The sequence below is a fragment of the Letharia lupina genome, assembly GCF_014066315.1.
Source record: "Letharia lupina isolate WasteWater1 chromosome Unknown contig_20, whole genome shotgun sequence".
Classification (NCBI taxonomy): domain Eukaryota; kingdom Fungi; phylum Ascomycota; class Lecanoromycetes; order Lecanorales; family Parmeliaceae; genus Letharia; species Letharia lupina.
This window is the reverse complement of record NW_023502989.1, coordinates 138,840-154,669: the sequence shown is the minus strand read 5'-3', so window position 1 is coordinate 154,669 and position 15,830 is coordinate 138,840. Positions and strand designations below refer to the sequence as shown.

General features: G+C 42.2%; 3 protein-coding genes across 3 annotated transcripts; 2 read left to right on the top strand and 1 right to left on the bottom strand.

Moving 5' to 3' along the window:
• Positions 1 to 1,216: 1,216 nt before the first annotated feature.
• Positions 1,217 to 1,660, top strand: HO133_004913 (uncharacterized protein; the record flags this gene model as incomplete). Its single annotated transcript, XM_037295825.1, has 1 exon — positions 1,217 to 1,660. One exon carries the CDS (start codon positions 1,217 to 1,219, stop codon positions 1,658 to 1,660), a length of 444 nt encoding a protein of 147 aa, XP_037148523.1.
• Positions 1,661 to 3,153: 1,493 nt separating this feature from the next.
• HO133_004912 (uncharacterized protein) lies at positions 3,154 to 4,831 on the bottom strand (the record flags this gene model as incomplete). Its single annotated transcript, XM_037295824.1, has 2 exons — positions 3,154 to 4,551; positions 4,613 to 4,831. 2 exons carry the CDS (start codon positions 4,829 to 4,831, stop codon positions 3,154 to 3,156), a joined length of 1,617 nt encoding a protein of 538 aa, XP_037148522.1.
• Positions 4,832 to 14,524: 9,693 nt separating this feature from the next.
• Positions 14,525 to 15,563, top strand: HO133_004911 (uncharacterized protein; the record flags this gene model as incomplete). Its single annotated transcript, XM_037295823.1, has 2 exons — positions 14,525 to 14,928; positions 15,104 to 15,563. The coding sequence occupies 2 exons, from the start codon at positions 14,525 to 14,527 to the stop codon at positions 15,561 to 15,563; spliced, it is 864 nt and encodes a 287-aa protein (XP_037148521.1).
• Positions 15,564 to 15,830: the final 267 nt, after the last annotated feature.

The window sequence follows — 15,830 nt, the reverse complement described above, 5'->3', positions numbered from 1 at the left end:
GGGGTAATTTCACGGCGGCTGCGAAGAAGGGGGAAAGAAGGCGGCATGTGGAGCATCTTGCCTAATGCGGAAGTAAGCTGATGATATGACTCGAGGGCTTGAGACGAGACTGGCTGGTGAGATGCTCTGTGTCCGTTTCTAAAAGGCGCAGATGAAGATTTGTGCGGAACGGCTGTTGGGATTGGGGATGAGAAAGTTTTGCTGTGGATTATGATGAAGACCAAAGAGGCCGTGGGCTAGTCTTTTGATTCATGTAACGAAGACGAAGTTTGCTTCGCAAATCGTTCTATCCTCGGGAGCACATCTGTAAAAGGAAAGTGAGTGGGAGGGAAAGGGGAAAGGAGGGAAAGGTGGGGGCCAGGCTGTGCGGCGTGAGGATATACATAATACGTGTCAACAACGGGAAGTTCGTATTGGTAAGAGTCGATGGTGGTGGTGGTGGGATGATCTGACGAAACACAGCTGATGTCGCTCGAACGGACAGGTTGAGGCGGCGTGGCTACTCACATTTTGGGATTCAGTTAACAGATTTCGCATGCATTTCGAGCGAAGAGCCCAAATGTCCAAGCTACCAGAAGCTGCTGAACGTGTCACTTCCTCTGGAAGTTTGCCTGTGAAGACTATTGCGAAATGACCCATGAGCTGGGGATCGGAAGCGATAGCATATATTAGATATTTATCCAAACTCTAACGACGGTTCTCCGACCTTTTGGGATACTGGATTAGCATGCACTCATACTATAGCACCGTCAATCAATCACTCCGAGCAGCTGCCATGGCTGCGGTGACGCTTGTTTATTTGGCATAGTACTATCTGTCGTCCAGTGGGCCGACAGGCACGCTGATATGATCCCTTTCTAAGGTCACTGCAACTCCTATTGGTTTAACCGGAATCGAGCAATATTGCGAGCAGCCTTCTTGGCTAAATGGGCTTCAGATCGACGACAACGTGAGGTTGTCATCTATGATATCGCCACATCCAAATTGCACAAAGCCTTGTCCCATCAACATGTAACAATGACAGACGATGTCCCGGGAGAAAGACAATACGATTGTTTGAACCCAAAGAACATTTAAAGTTGAGTGATTGAATGCTGGAGTGCTGCTATTGAATAGGTGGTACCCTCCTTTCTATCTTTCTATTCCCAAGACCCTGCACTTGACTCACACTCTACAACATAAGCCTGACTCGGAGACAGATCTTTCCTGACCCACCATGGACAGAAAACAATTCGTCTCCCAACTCTTGAGGAGGGAGAATAGCGTGCAAGTGGAAGAGGGTCAGGAATGTCTGATCTGTAAAGAAGAGTATGGCGCAAGGTCTTCCGAAACCGAGACGGCGGAGAGGCAGATCCGCTTGCCCTGCAATCCCAAGCACACGGTGGGCTCTAAATGCATCACCGCTTGGCTACAAGCTCACAACACCTGTCCTGTATGTCGGTACGAATTCTTTCCAGCAGAAAGGAGCGACAAAGAAAGGGCTGAGCGACTGTACATTGGCTTCGCTGACAATGACGATAGCAGTGATGAAGGGGAAGATACCGATGATGACTACTTCAGTGATGAGGGCGGAAAGACCGACGACAAAGACGAGAACATGAGTGATGAAGATAGCGAACAGGATGATGAGTATGATAAAGACGATAACGAGAAGCAGTGACGATAAGCTTTGGGAATCCTGTGTAATCTTCTGAGCTAGAGTACTGAGGTTAATTCAATAGACGCAAAGTCTAGCCACCTGAGTTGAATCGCTGCCCAATATCGGTTAGAAAACGTCGTGACTTCCTCTCCTCCCTCGATTGCACGTTGGCGCGTAGGCTTCGACAGCTTGCATGTTCCGGCTCTCCATCTTGGAGGATACCTGACTTGTCCCATATCGTCGGCTACCAGCGTTGCATGTTATATGGTTACCGAAGGCCAGCAACACTGTTTGATGCATACCCACAATAATTTGCGAAGGTTTCTTGCTCACAGAGTCTCTGTTCCGTGTACAGTGTACAGGTTGGCCAAGGACAGGAAACTCGGCAGTTCACGCAGTAGAAATCCCTGGAACATCAACAAGAGCAGCATCAACCAGGAAAACTTCCCCCTCGCCTGACCGTTGTACTGAGTCCGCCATATTCCAAACAGATATAAATTTCGGAGAGATACCTATAATCTCTGTGAATAGGAAAAGTTCCAGTGTTAACAAGTCGTCACTTTCTCTGAGCTTGTGCCTGCCTTTCGGGTTCCGAGACTATCGACCATGCTGTGTGACTTGCACGTACCCAGAGGTTGCTTCCTGATGTACCCATCGTATAGTCGTTCAACGGCTCACTTGTTTGTCGTTGTTTGACTTACGATTGCCATGCACTGAGTAAGATTCAGCAGTGAAACGTCTTCCAAAGATAAGAGAATGTAGCATATATAATGCATGAAGGGTAAAAGGCCTTGATGAAATCGTGGCAGTCCTACAGTTGCCCCAAAACAGTGACGCTTTCCACCGAACTTTTCTGAAAACCTTGAATTATTTGCAGGGCAAATCTGTAAGGGTGGTATAACCCACGCGTGATGCTAGCAAAAGGTGGCCATTTTCACAGATTTTATTCTAAACTCGCTATTTCATCTGCAAGAAAAACCCTTCTTATAGAGAAGAAGCCGAGTTGTTTTGGCCGATAACCACAAGTATGTGCGCAATCGAAAAGAAAGAAAGCCGTCTCATGTTATGAATTTAAACCCTCTCCATGCATGATATCTGCTACATTCTCTTACACGGAAAATGCGGTTGGTCAAGTATAGTTTTTTTGGAACTCGGAATCCTTGTGGAAATGGTGGTCGTCATTAGAGGCCTTCTCGAGAAAAGACATAACGGCGAGAAGTAAGGAGCCTAAGTTGGCGATAGGTCGCGCTCCTCTATTAGCCTAATCGTCAATGTGAAAGAGCTGAGAGTGAGTGAGAGCATGACATAGGTTGTAGAATAAAATGAGAAGCTTCACTTCCTGTCTGAAGAGTTGAAAGCTATACAACAATACCGCTTGCTGGCTTGAAAACTATCCCACTTCATGTCTCCGCAACATGGCTAGATCCCTCAATGGCTACGTGTCTAGGACAACCCCTAAACACCAGCTCCGGGTGCCCAAAGCACGAGATGCATTTAGGCATGGGTATCATCAATCATTTCTTTGTCGCTCCTTCCTTCCGTCTCACCTTGATCGTGGCCTTCATTGGTGGCAACGAACTCTGGCCAAACCAAATGTTGGGTGGTCGGCTCTTCAAAGGCTCAACATCGTAGTTCATCACCATGTACGCCAGCAGCAGCTTCATCTCTAGCGATACAAAGAATCTTCCAGGACATGCATGACGTCCATGCGAGAACGGAAGGAAGATATCCGATGTGGTGATTAGTCCAGTGTTCTTGATTCCGTTGACCTCGCTGTGCACTGTTGATGCATCAGCTTCTTCTCGAGGCCTCGAGAACCGGAACGCGTCATAGGTGTTGGGATCTGGGTAGATCTCCGGGTCATGCTGGACGCTGTGCATGTCCACCCCTATCAACAGGCCTTGGGGAGCTCGCCACCCTTCCGCTTTGTTCTCAATGCCTTCCTCGGGCATCACTTTCCGCAAGACATTCCTTGTCATGAAGTTGCTGACCCGCATGCTTTCCCGAATGGCGGAGTCGGACCGGTGGCACCGCCCCAGTCCGGCTTTCGTCCACTGTCCGTCTTCTTCCGCCAATACCCTTTCAGCCTCTTCGCGTATGCCTTCTAGCCAGTTTGAGGAGGAAGGCGAGGAAAGGAGGTCGAAGATGGTATTGGTGACGGTAAGGGCAGTGGTATGGATGGCGGCGAAGTTGAGCGGCATGAGACGTCGAGAGATCATATCTGGTGTTAGCTCATCGTGGCGGCCTTCTGCCGTGGCGAGATTGATGTGCCAGCTTATGTAATCGTTTGGCTCGTTCCATTGGAAGCTGGGATCCTCTTGCATCCTCTTGAAATTGGCTAGCCGCTCATTGATGATTGGCAGAGTGTATTTGGTCGTGTTCCGCCAGTGACGGGTATTTGGTATGGTTATTAGAGGTCCGATGATGGGTTTGAGGATGCGAGGTGTCAGCCGCAGATAGATTGAAGCGGAGGATATGACATCCATAGCGAACTTGCCCATGTTCTTCAGAAAATCTTCGTTCCGACAGATTGGCAGTCCAAGCATCATTCGGTTCGTGATACTTGGTATGATTCTCATCATGTTCTCCCAAATCCCAATCTCTTTCCATGCCTTTGTATCCTTGCCCCATGTCTGATCCATTGCCACCTGTATTTCCTCCCACATATCTGGAATCAAGGGAGCGATCCGCCGCGGTAGGTATTTATGGATAACGTGTTCATGGTATGGATCTTTGAGGATCTGAGGGGTGGTGAAGGCATAGTCGCCTTCGAGAGTGTCGTAGTGGAATGCAGAGGTACTGAGGATGTTGTCTGGTTGTTCGAGAAGCCACGGCATTTGCGAGCGTGGGAGAACGACTTGAGGTTTGCCGGAGATGTCAGGGAGGATGTAGGACATGTTCTTCTTGCCATACTGTGCAACTCGGTCAGCTCGAGACAGTAGATGGACCTGGTGTATCTAGAGGCTATCGTACCTTACTGTATCCGACCTCAAGCCACTCCCTGACGCTGCTGAAGCTTGCCAGATTGGCCCTGGTATCGGCGAATACCTTGCTTGGGTTCTTCCCAACCCATGGTAAGGTTGCTGGTATATTCGACACCGCAGTCAGGCGGTTGTAGAAGGAGTAGACGGCCAAGAGGAGTATGGATATGGCGACGGCGGGACTGGAGAGACGTTGGAGAAAGGCGTCCATTTTGTGTAACGTGTAACCTTGGCGCTGTGTTCTTGGCAACGGCGGGGGTGGTAGAGCACGTTGAGAGTCTCTACATGAAGAGCTTGACGTTACCAATGGCGTCAAGAGAAGGGAATCTGATTCTAGTAAGGCAAATAAAGTAATAATAGGCTTACTTGCGAATAGGCTCGTCGCCCTTACCCACACCATTATGTTAGATTATATTTATAATCTAGTCTCCGTAATAGATCGTTACCTTACGCGCGTATCTGTAAACGCGTATACTATATTAATATAGTATTAGAACGATATAAAGCGAACGCAATCGTTAAAAAATTATTATACTATTATATACGAGTTTAGACTTATAAATTAAATTCATAATCTATTTTTTTAATTAAAGCTATCGAGTAAATTTAATAAGCGATCTTTAATAAGCGATATTTAAATTTCTTATTCTTAAAGAACTATAAGATTAACTTTTAAGATATTTTAATTTTTGAGAAGCGTAGACTTACGACGAATAAGAGTTGATACTACGATAAAACTAAATCTAATTTTTTTTCTTTAATTTTTTTTTCTTTCCGCGACTTTAAAAAAATATTTAAAGAGATTTCTTTAAGAAATATTTTAAAGAGATACTTTAAAGGATTTTAGAGAAATATTCGAGAGGGATTTAAATAATTATTTAAGAATATACTTTTAAAAGTACTTTAGAGAGTACTTAGAGAATTACTTAAGAGGTTTCTTAAAGAGTTACTCGAGAAATTACTCGAAGAAATATTCGAAATATAAAAAAGAAGTTTTCTTTAAAGAATTCGTGGAAATTTCCACGAAAAATTTCATAGAATTTTTTTTTATTTTTTTTAATAAAATATTCGATTATAGTATTAATTATTATTCGTTATAAATATTCGAGAGAATATTTAAAAGAGTAATCGAAAGAGTAATCGAAAGTATATTCGAAAGAGTATTCGAGAGAGTATTTCGAAGAGTATCTCTTAAAGAATATCTTAAAAAATATCTTTCGAAGAGTTAAGAATATTCTAAAAAGAATATTTTAAAGAGAGTTACTAGAAATCGCGAAGAAAAAAATAGAAAGAGATTTTTTTTTTAATTTTATCGTAGATCGTAGTATTAGTCGTCGTTCGTTATAAAATTATAATTTAAAAGATTAAAAGTAGAAAAAGAGATTTTAATAATTACGAACGTTAATTTATTTATTCGCGATATCTAATTAAAAAGCGTAGTAATTCTAAATTTATAATTAGCTATATATATAAATTTAAGATTTTTTAACGTAATTTTATCTTATTCTATTATATATACTAATAAGTTTAAGTTTATAAATAAAACTTATAGAAAGTAATAGATAAATTTTTAATAAGCGATATTTAAATTTCTTATCTTTAAATAATTATAAGATTAAATTCTATTATTATAAATTATTAAAATACGTAATTTACGCTCTATAATTTAATAAAAAAAAGATTTTATATAAGAGTAAAAGTACTTAGAGCGAATTAATAGATCTCGCTTATATTACTTATTAGACTATAAGCTACGTAGCTAGAGCGAGTATTTAATATACTTAATAAAAGTCTTAAATACTCGCGAGTTTTCTTTTTCTCTTCTTCTTTCTTTAATTATTAGTTTATTTAGTAATCTATCTATTTACTCTCGTAACTACGTCTCTAAACCTCGTAATTATCTAGCTATTACGTAGTTTTATTAGAAAGAAATCTTACTATCTTATATTTTAATAGAAAATAAAAAGATTATTTTAAATTTTAAATAATATATATCTATTTTCTTAATTAAAGCTATTAAGAAAACTTTAATAATTTATATTTATATTTCTTAACTTTAGATAATTATAAGATTTAATTTTATATATTTTAAATTATTAAAATACGTAAATTACGCTTTATAATTAGAAAAAAATAAAAAAGATTTAATAGAGAATAGTAATTTTATTATTAAAGTAGTTTCATAGAAAATAGTTTTAAAAATTACGAACGTTAATTTATTTACTCGCGATATTTAATTAAAAAGTACAGCGAGTTTAACTTTATAATTAATTATATATATAAGTTTAAGATTTTTAACTTAGCTTTATTTTATTAATATATATAAAAGAATAAAATAAAGTTAAATTAGAAAGTCTTTAATTTATATATATATTTAATTATAAATTTAATAAATTTACGCTTTTTAATTAGATATCGCGGGTAAATAAATTAACGCTCGTAATTATTAAAATCTCTTTTTCTACTTTTAATTCTTTAATAACTTTACTATCTTCTATTAAAAAATTTAATTTTTCTTTTAAATTATAGAGAGTAGATTACGCGTTTTAGTAATTTAAAAATTTAAAAATTTAATCTTATAATTATTCATAGATAAGAAATTTAACTATTTCTTATTAAAGTTCGCTCGATATTTTAAGCTTTCTTATAACGTAAGAGTATTAAAACTTAATCTTATAAATTTAAAGAAGTCTTATATTAAATTATTTTTACTCTTCGAGAGTTAAATCTAATCTTAAATTTAGATTTTAAAATTAATCACTTCTAATAAATTTAATTTATAGATCTTTAAATTTATAATAATATAAAAAATTTAAAAATTAAAGTAATAGAATATAGATTAGAATTTTTAAATCTTTAAGAATCTTATAAATCGTAATTATATTAAGTGTTAGAATCAGCATAGATGCGATATTAGTATGGGTGAGGTAGATCAAGGATAATAAGGCTATCGAACTATGTATGTACCTAGGAAGGAGGCATGATATAGTAGGAGATGCCTCCGCCAAGGCCCGCTAGCCATAGGGCTGAGTGGTGTGTCAAGGGTACGCTCGTAACACTACCCCCCTCTCAAAGAGCCATAGCCCCTATGGCTGGTAGACCGGAGATGCACGCCCATTGCTTGCCCTGTGTCTTTAAACATCCATAGTCCCTACAGGCCTTGACTAGAGAAGATTTGCCGAGGTATAGCGGTAGCAGTCGAACATCGAATAGTTTCAATTCGTTCAAAAACACCATATCCGAGGTTTTGCCGGATCGCATGCTGGTCTTGACTATACCATCCATGCCTGCCATACCCACATTGTTCTTTAGAGATCCTGGAGATATTAGTCATATCTTACCTGCGTGCCAGTAAGATTCTTCAACTCCTTCTCCTTATCCAGTCTTCTTATCTAGTCTTCTTACCTCATAGAATTAAAGAAAATCCAACGCATGTATAATATGTGCTGGGGCGTGTCCTTCCCAGTAGTGAAAAGCTTGCCAAGTACTGGTTTTTAACTATTTTTGATTCTCAGGGAGATCCCCTAAAACCCCTCGGACCCTTCGGGGGCTCTTTAAGGGCTCTCCGAGAGCTTCTGTCGAGGGGCTGTTAAAGCAAGCTCGAAATTTAATTATTTTAGTGATATTTGATTGATTTTAAGCTTGCTTTGATAGCCCCTCGATAGAAGCTCTCGGAGAGCCCTTAAAGAGCTCCGAAGGGTTTAAGGGATTTTAAGGGATCTAACTCTGAGAATCGAGAGAGACGTTATATTTCACTGAGAATCGAGAGAGACGTTGTAATTTATTTGATATACTTAGGGGGAGACCCCCTAAAACCCCCCTGACCCTCCGGGGGCTCTTCGAGGGCTCTCCGAGGGCTCCTGCCGGAGAGGCTCTTCTCGCAAGCTCGATAGACGAATACTTTATCAAATTTCGTCTACGCTACGTTATCTGAAAGCGTATAGTTAGTTCTATAACTCTACGTACTTAGTTTATTATCATATTTTTAATAAAAGAAAAGAAATTAAAAAAGATAGATTTGAGGATTTTGAAGTTTTTTTCCAGCTTCCTCTTTTGGACGTACTCGTATACACCCGCTTTTAGCTTAGAAATAAAGAAATAAGGTGAGTTTTAGCTTCAAAATCACGGAATCTAAAGATCTGATTAATCAACTTTAAATTCATGGTTGTCGAATATTTTGTGATTTCAGTCTTAAGTAATAAGAAAGCAAGCTTTTCAATAATCCCTCTAAAGAAATTTCTTACAACGATCATCAATTATAAACCGAAGTTGCTTATGAATAGCCTTAAGATCTCTACGCCGAATCGCCGTACATAATAAAGTCTTAAGTTTATTCTTAATTTGAGGCTGATCGGCCGTTATGCACTTAGCTTTCACAACGTAAAATACGTAATCTAAGGCGTCTTGTAATTCGGTACTAATAGACCCTTATAAGAATCGCTCTTCTTGAAGACGTATTTAATATACGAGATTATCATATAAATTCTCGACAATCTCTTATTAAAGATGAAAACGACTTATTTTAGCTTTTCCGTAAACGTATTTCAGAGCGTCGAGACCTTAATTTTTCCGTAGATGTATATTGTAAACATCGAATATAGGGCGTTTGATATCGGGGTCTGGAGTACCGGGCTTGAAGATATCTATTTGCGTCTCGATAATACGTATAGAATTGATGCCTTCGAGAGTAGTTTGGGGAAGATTTTGAGGTGTCGTAGGCTGAGGTTGAGATTGTAATGCGATATCGCACGAAGGTAATCGACGTTGCTATCGACTTTGAGCTTTTCTCTGAGATCGTAATTAATTTTGAGAGTGTAACTGTGAGAGAGCGCGCTCGGTATTTTGTTTTTGATGATTCTTTTGATGCCGATTTGCAGTACGTCGAGCTGCAGAGGATGCGAGGCCAAAATCTAAAATTGATTGAGATATGTTATAGTAGGGATAGAGACAGAGAGAAATGGAGAAAATCAGAGAAAATTTGATGTTTCTGGCCAAGACCTACTAAATCCTTAGTTACTTCCTAATAAGATAAGAGTTTCCCAGAATGGTCTCACAGCGAGGCTTGGCACAGAAGTGATTTTATTCTTGAGCCAGGGAGAAAGCAAGGTTTCCAATTATCCTCCAACACCTATTGGCAGCCTAGCCTGGGAGCTTTACTGTAGATTTGCCCTTATATCTCCTATACTCTTACCATCAAGTCTATCCTCCATTCCATCCTTTGTCTTTATTGATTCGTAGGTTTAATAGGTAGGTAGGGAAAGAATTGAATGTGTTGAATGCCATTTGGTAGCAGGCTCACTATATGTGTTGTCGATATGCTCAGTGAAGAGGTCGGATCGTAATCGTGTTGTCGGGTCTGTTCCCGTCGCCATTGTAGCAGGCTTACTATAAGTATATTATTGATATACTTAATAAAGAGATCGAACGTTTGCTATCATTGTAGTAGGCTCACTGTATGTGAGGTTTATGACGATTTCTTTCTACTATTAATTCGCTAGTCGTACAAATAGTCTCAGTGTCTTATTTATCCCTCGCCCACTATTCTAACGAGGCCGTTCCGCTATTTCGTTAGGCTCTTTAAAATCGAGTTACCCATATAATAGACTTTCTTAGAAATACGATATCTTATTCATTTAAGGCGTCTTAATAAAGCCCCTATCAGCGTATTTCTTTGAATTCATCCGCTAATTCGAATGGAGTATATTCGATTATATTTCTCTTCGCCGAGGGGTACAAAGGAGCCTTATTATAATGTTAGAACTAGCATAGATGCGATATCAGTATGGGTGAGGTAGATTAAGGATAATAAGACTACCGAACTATGTATGTACCTAGGAAGGAGGCATGATATAGTAGGAGATACCTCCTGCCAAGGCCCGCTAGCCATAGGGCTGAGTGGTGTGTCAAGGGTAGGAACGTTATATATTAATATAATAAAATCTACTTAACTTCTATAGCTCTACGTCGCGTAATAAGACGAGAATAAGTTTAAAGTAAGTTTTCGAAAGAGTATCTCTTAAAATTTACTCTCGAATTTATTAAATTTAAGATTATATATTACTAGATAGCGAATATTATTAAATATATACGAATAATATTTTAAATAATATTAATAACTTATCTTAATATATTTAAATTTTCTAAAATTATATAAATCTTACGATTAAAAAAGTTAGGATAACCTTACAAGTAACCCTAAGGATATAAAATACGTATTCACTTAATTAGTATTGGAAGAGTTTTTTGCAGCGAATAGTGCACTTTCCCATTTTTACTGGAAGTGGTCGGAGCCTTGTTCCAGGTCAAGTACTTTGGGGCTTCTTTACCCTCATCACTGTCACGAAGACATGGTGGCTGACGGCGAGTTAGGATATGGCTTCATGCTGTAACAATGAATGAAAAAACGGACCCAAAAGGCTAGGAAACAATCCCCACAGTGCCATCAATTTGCATTCAAGATGGGATCACTTTCGCGCTGGCAACCCTGCGACTTCTGCTACACCAGTATGCATCCCAGACTCTTCGTCACTTAATGCTGGGTTAGGCTTGTCCTCCGCCGCTGGCCTTTTCCGGGTTCTAATTGTACATTTCGTCCAGAAGATGAAGTCGGCCTCATGCCAGGAACCCTGGAAGGCAAGCCCAGGATGAAAAGCAGACACTGCTGTGCATGCGATAATGACCATAGGACCCTCGAGAATCATGAATGGAATCTCCTCGTTGAACAATTTGCCGTTGAACCCGCCGCTGAGTTCTGCGACTCGAAAGACGCTTCGGATGAAGATGGTAAGGACAGCGAGACCGAGGCCTGTGCTTATTAGTCTCCTGTATCTTGGGAAGAGCCACGGAATGCTCCATACCACATAAAAAATACTTGAACAAGCGTGATTCAACGAGGCTTGTGAATTTCGGATTGCGGGCTGCCTTATTCTTTCTCAACCTCCACGCAAACTCCCCGCAACAGGCTGCGAAGAGTAGCAATGAGGCCACCTGGAAAACGAGACCAGCAACCATGATATTCTTGCCGAGATTCTTCCCCGAAGTCGAATTAGCGGTTGCTGCGATGCCACCCCCTAAGCCTTGCAGTACAAGACTGAGAAGATCACAACTGCAGAAGATGAGGGTATACGTCCGAGGTCTAATCCATGAGAGATGAGCGCCATAAACAGTCACTATGCGTGCCAAGCAGAGGTAGATGGCGGCTGTCAGAAGAGCCGGTGCTATAGTTACGCAGATGAGGTAGATGAGGAAGGCGTTGTTGTCGAAGGGATTGACATGAACGAGGACGCGTCCCACATATCCAATGACTTCGAGTGCCTTGTCGACCAATCAGCTATCTTCTTCGGCTGTGTTGAAAAGGCTAATGTGCATACCAAGCCCAAAAGCATGGCACCCATGAAGCCCCATACCTGATAACGAATACCAAGTCCGAGCTGCACGAAGCATAAAATGGCAAAGATCGCTAAGTATAGAGCATTTGCAGCAAGATTCGGGATGTAGGAGAAACTTGCTAAAGACAAATCACACGTCTGCAGTGTGCATAGGTTGGGATCCAAGATGAGGGTCTGATTGCCGCTAGTGGAGGTCGTGAGGTTTGACATAGTGTCCTGCTAAATGGAAGTTTTGACTCTAGAAAGGCACTACTCGCAATTATCCAAGTCTACCCCCCATTCAAGGAGGTATTCTAAGGGATGTTCTTCTATTTATCTTCAACGTATGCGAACTCCGGGTACATTTGCGAGCCCCGGGTTTGAGTGCGAACATCGCTGCGGCGAGCGCAATGCGCATCAACACCCGAAATATCGGCCACGCTCTCTACTACCAATCTGCGCGCTTGCGATTTGCGGACTTTTTGATAAAAGATGCTGCGAAATCGCTGACTTCGCTATGGGAGCTTTCGTGTGGCTTTGGCTTGGAGCCTACCGAAGTCGCCACACGCGAGGCTGTGGACCGCATCTTGACTCGAAAGTTCAAGGAGGCAAAGCCTTCGTTCTACACTTGTTGAACTTGAGTTGTAAACAAGCAAAATCCTCCATCTGGTTCTCGGAGGGTGGCAGAGTTCGGGGCGGAATAGTAGGGTATGGCTTTCCGACCTTGATCCCCACACTTGTTAACATGTGCCCATATCTCCATGTTGCGCGCCTGGTAGGACCCAGACCCTCTGCTCTCAACTTGGGTTGTCTTTGGTTGTGCTCCTAGGGCCAAATCCCTGAGGGGTTCTTCTTCTGGTAAGGACACTAAGCTGGGCTCTATCCAAGGGTTCTGCATTACTGCCGTGACATAGAAGATGTTCGGATCTTCGAACAGATAACATTCTGCAGTAGTGTTAGTTCAAAAGATGCATAATATTAATTCATTCCACGTTTCCCTGTTTTGACGCACCGTTACCAGCCAATCTTACGTACAACATCATCAATTTGGTCACGCTCATACTAGATAAGAGCACCACATGAGAACCTGATATTCCAATCCGTTCTGCGCCAGCGACAGCCGTCTGCAGTATCTCAATCCTTCCACCTTCATTTCAAGTCTTACAAATCAAGTAAGGGTCATGAATTGTTTGTCGCAAGTACTCAACAAGAGGGTGTTTGGCAGCCACGGCATCACATGCTTGCAGTGTACAGAAATGTTTGTTCCTGGCTTCTGAATCAGCATTGCTGGCCATCAGAAGCTCCGCAAGATATTGGAAGCCTCCAGCAGCGGCGGTATGGAGTGGTCGCTGGCACCAATTGTCCTGGGTCTCTGTATTCGCCCCTGCGTCCAGGAGCATCCGCACAGTCCCTAAGTTCCCGCTCTTGCAACTATTGTGGAGCGCTGTTTGCCGTTTAGGGTTCGTGCAGCGATGTCTACTCTACGGTCTAGGCACTGGCTCACTACGCTCGCCATTCTCTTGCTGGCTGCACAACGACGATGTTGACATCTGTCTTGGGTGCGTTTTTGAGAAACGCTAAGGCAAGCTCCTTAATTTCGCTAGGCTGCGAAACTTTGCATGGTGATCCCAATTCCCACAGTGTATCCTAGAAATGGGGAGCATACGAGTAGCCATTGATCGAGGCCTGAAACACCATGCTCCGATGGCTCGTCAATGCAAAGATACGTGATGAGGACTTGAGTCATGAGTTTTTCCTTCTCCACGAACAACTGAGGTCGCCAAGATTGCAATTAATCCTATAAGGTGTAGTGAACAAGTCTGAATGTCGAACTGTCAGCGTCTAGGACGATCAATCCAGAACAGCTCTCGATTGTAGATCGTGGCGATAGAAGGCTGTCTTGGTCAAGCACCGTGTCACCAAGTTTCGTAGCCAGTGCGTGACACAGTTTGTCGACTTGGAGAGGCCGACGTGTGTGCGACACCCACATCAAGGCTTGACTAGCAACTTGCCGACGATTCTGGGGGTCGTTGTCGATCCTTCGGATTTTGTTCTCATAAGCTTGGCAAGATTGGCTGATAAGTCGCTCAACGACGCTTTGATCTCTGGCTTGGTCATGGCTTCCAGTATAGTCCGTATCTGGAGGACCGGCAGTAGGAACCTATCATGCTTCAGATAGCCCAGGCAGCGGGCAACGGGCTCGCGAGCGGCGGATCAGGCGAACAGCCTGGAGAATGCCGTCGCTTACACCCCATGAGCCCTGCTTGCTATATTTGCCATTACTTGCTGCATCAACTAGTCATTCTTTAACTCTGGGGCACTTTCGCTCTCCCGGATCGTACGAGAGCAGTAGTGCTTGATGTCAGCTCCGCTGGCTTCTACATCGATTTTCAGCGTATGGTCGAATTTGTGTTTGATGTCGTGGGGATGTGGCTGACTCGTCACGAGACCCTGAGCTCTGGGATGAATGCGGGGATACACTGATATTTTTTGGTCGTGGATATGGAGGCCCTTCTTTTTGAATATGTTCAAGTCTGATGGAAGACACAAAGTCGGCAACCCTGATTGGCATGCTGGATAGAGGGACGGTCCAAACCGAAGGCTCCAAAGAGAATCACACCCCAGGAGTGCAGTACAAGCTGTATATGGATGCCCATTCTGGAGGATCAAAAGTTGACGTTATGCGCTACCACGTTACGACTAGATATTTTCTAGCCTTTCTGATTCGAAAACCGTTGGTGGGGATCACACTCTACCAGGTACTCGTTGATCTGTACGAGCGTCTGAAGGAGTGTTTGTCACCAAGTATTGATTGTGCGGTTGCACTACAATCGTACCTGAATATGGTTCGTCTTGTGAACGTACCGAATGAGCCTCGGGCTGCGGCAGGTCTTCTGCCTTGGAGTGAAGATGTGAGATGGAACAACGGATGCCGCGAGGCGTAAGTGTATCTCCGAGTCGTTTTTTCTGCTTTGGTTGTTCACATTACAAAGTCGGTCTCGCCATTACTGCGCTAGACTGCGAAACTTGCCAGAAATAGTTCGAGAGCAACACTTTCTTCAACCTTTTATCTTGTAGTAGACGAGAAAAGCTGACTCAAACAATTTCGTGCACAGCGTTGGCATGTACGAGGAACTCAGTCATCTGCAAGAAAGTGCTGATATCAGCCTACCAACAACAGCGCATCTGGATCGAGCGCATCTCGAGCTTCAAGCACGCATCCATGAAGCTGAAGATCACTTATCCACGTTCTACTTCAATGACGCCCATTTTTCCCAGGAAGACATGTCGCCGACTGTTCGAGCGGCATCTGTTCGGTTTCGAAAAATTCTGCGGCAGTTTTACGAGAAGGAGTACCACACATGGCCGATACGGAGAGGGCGGCCGGGCCTGTGGTTGGATAGGATCCTTGTTGGCCGCCTGCAGGAGGATTTCAACGCGTTATATGAGTATAACGTGGACAGAAAAGTGGAATGGAATGGTGATGACGAAAGTGACGACCGAAAGGATAGAGCTCTGCTCAACTCAGTCAATGCCCTAAACTTCGGGCTCGACGGTGAGGATGTTCGAATGTAAAGCGTTTTACGAAATCTCGACTGCAGGCTTAACGCGTCTCACATTCCGCATCCTTATCCCCTCCTTCCATCCTTGGTACCTGCGCCGATCGCAGCAAAGGAATCTGTCTTATAGTTCATGCTTATGCGGAGGCCAGCAATGCATCTGAATTGAATCGCGAGCACGCCAAAAACCATTTGTTGGAAACTATTATTTTCTTTTATAAGAACTAGAATATCATCTAATTTTCACCAAAAATCCACTGTCTGTTTCGAGAAAGCAGACCAA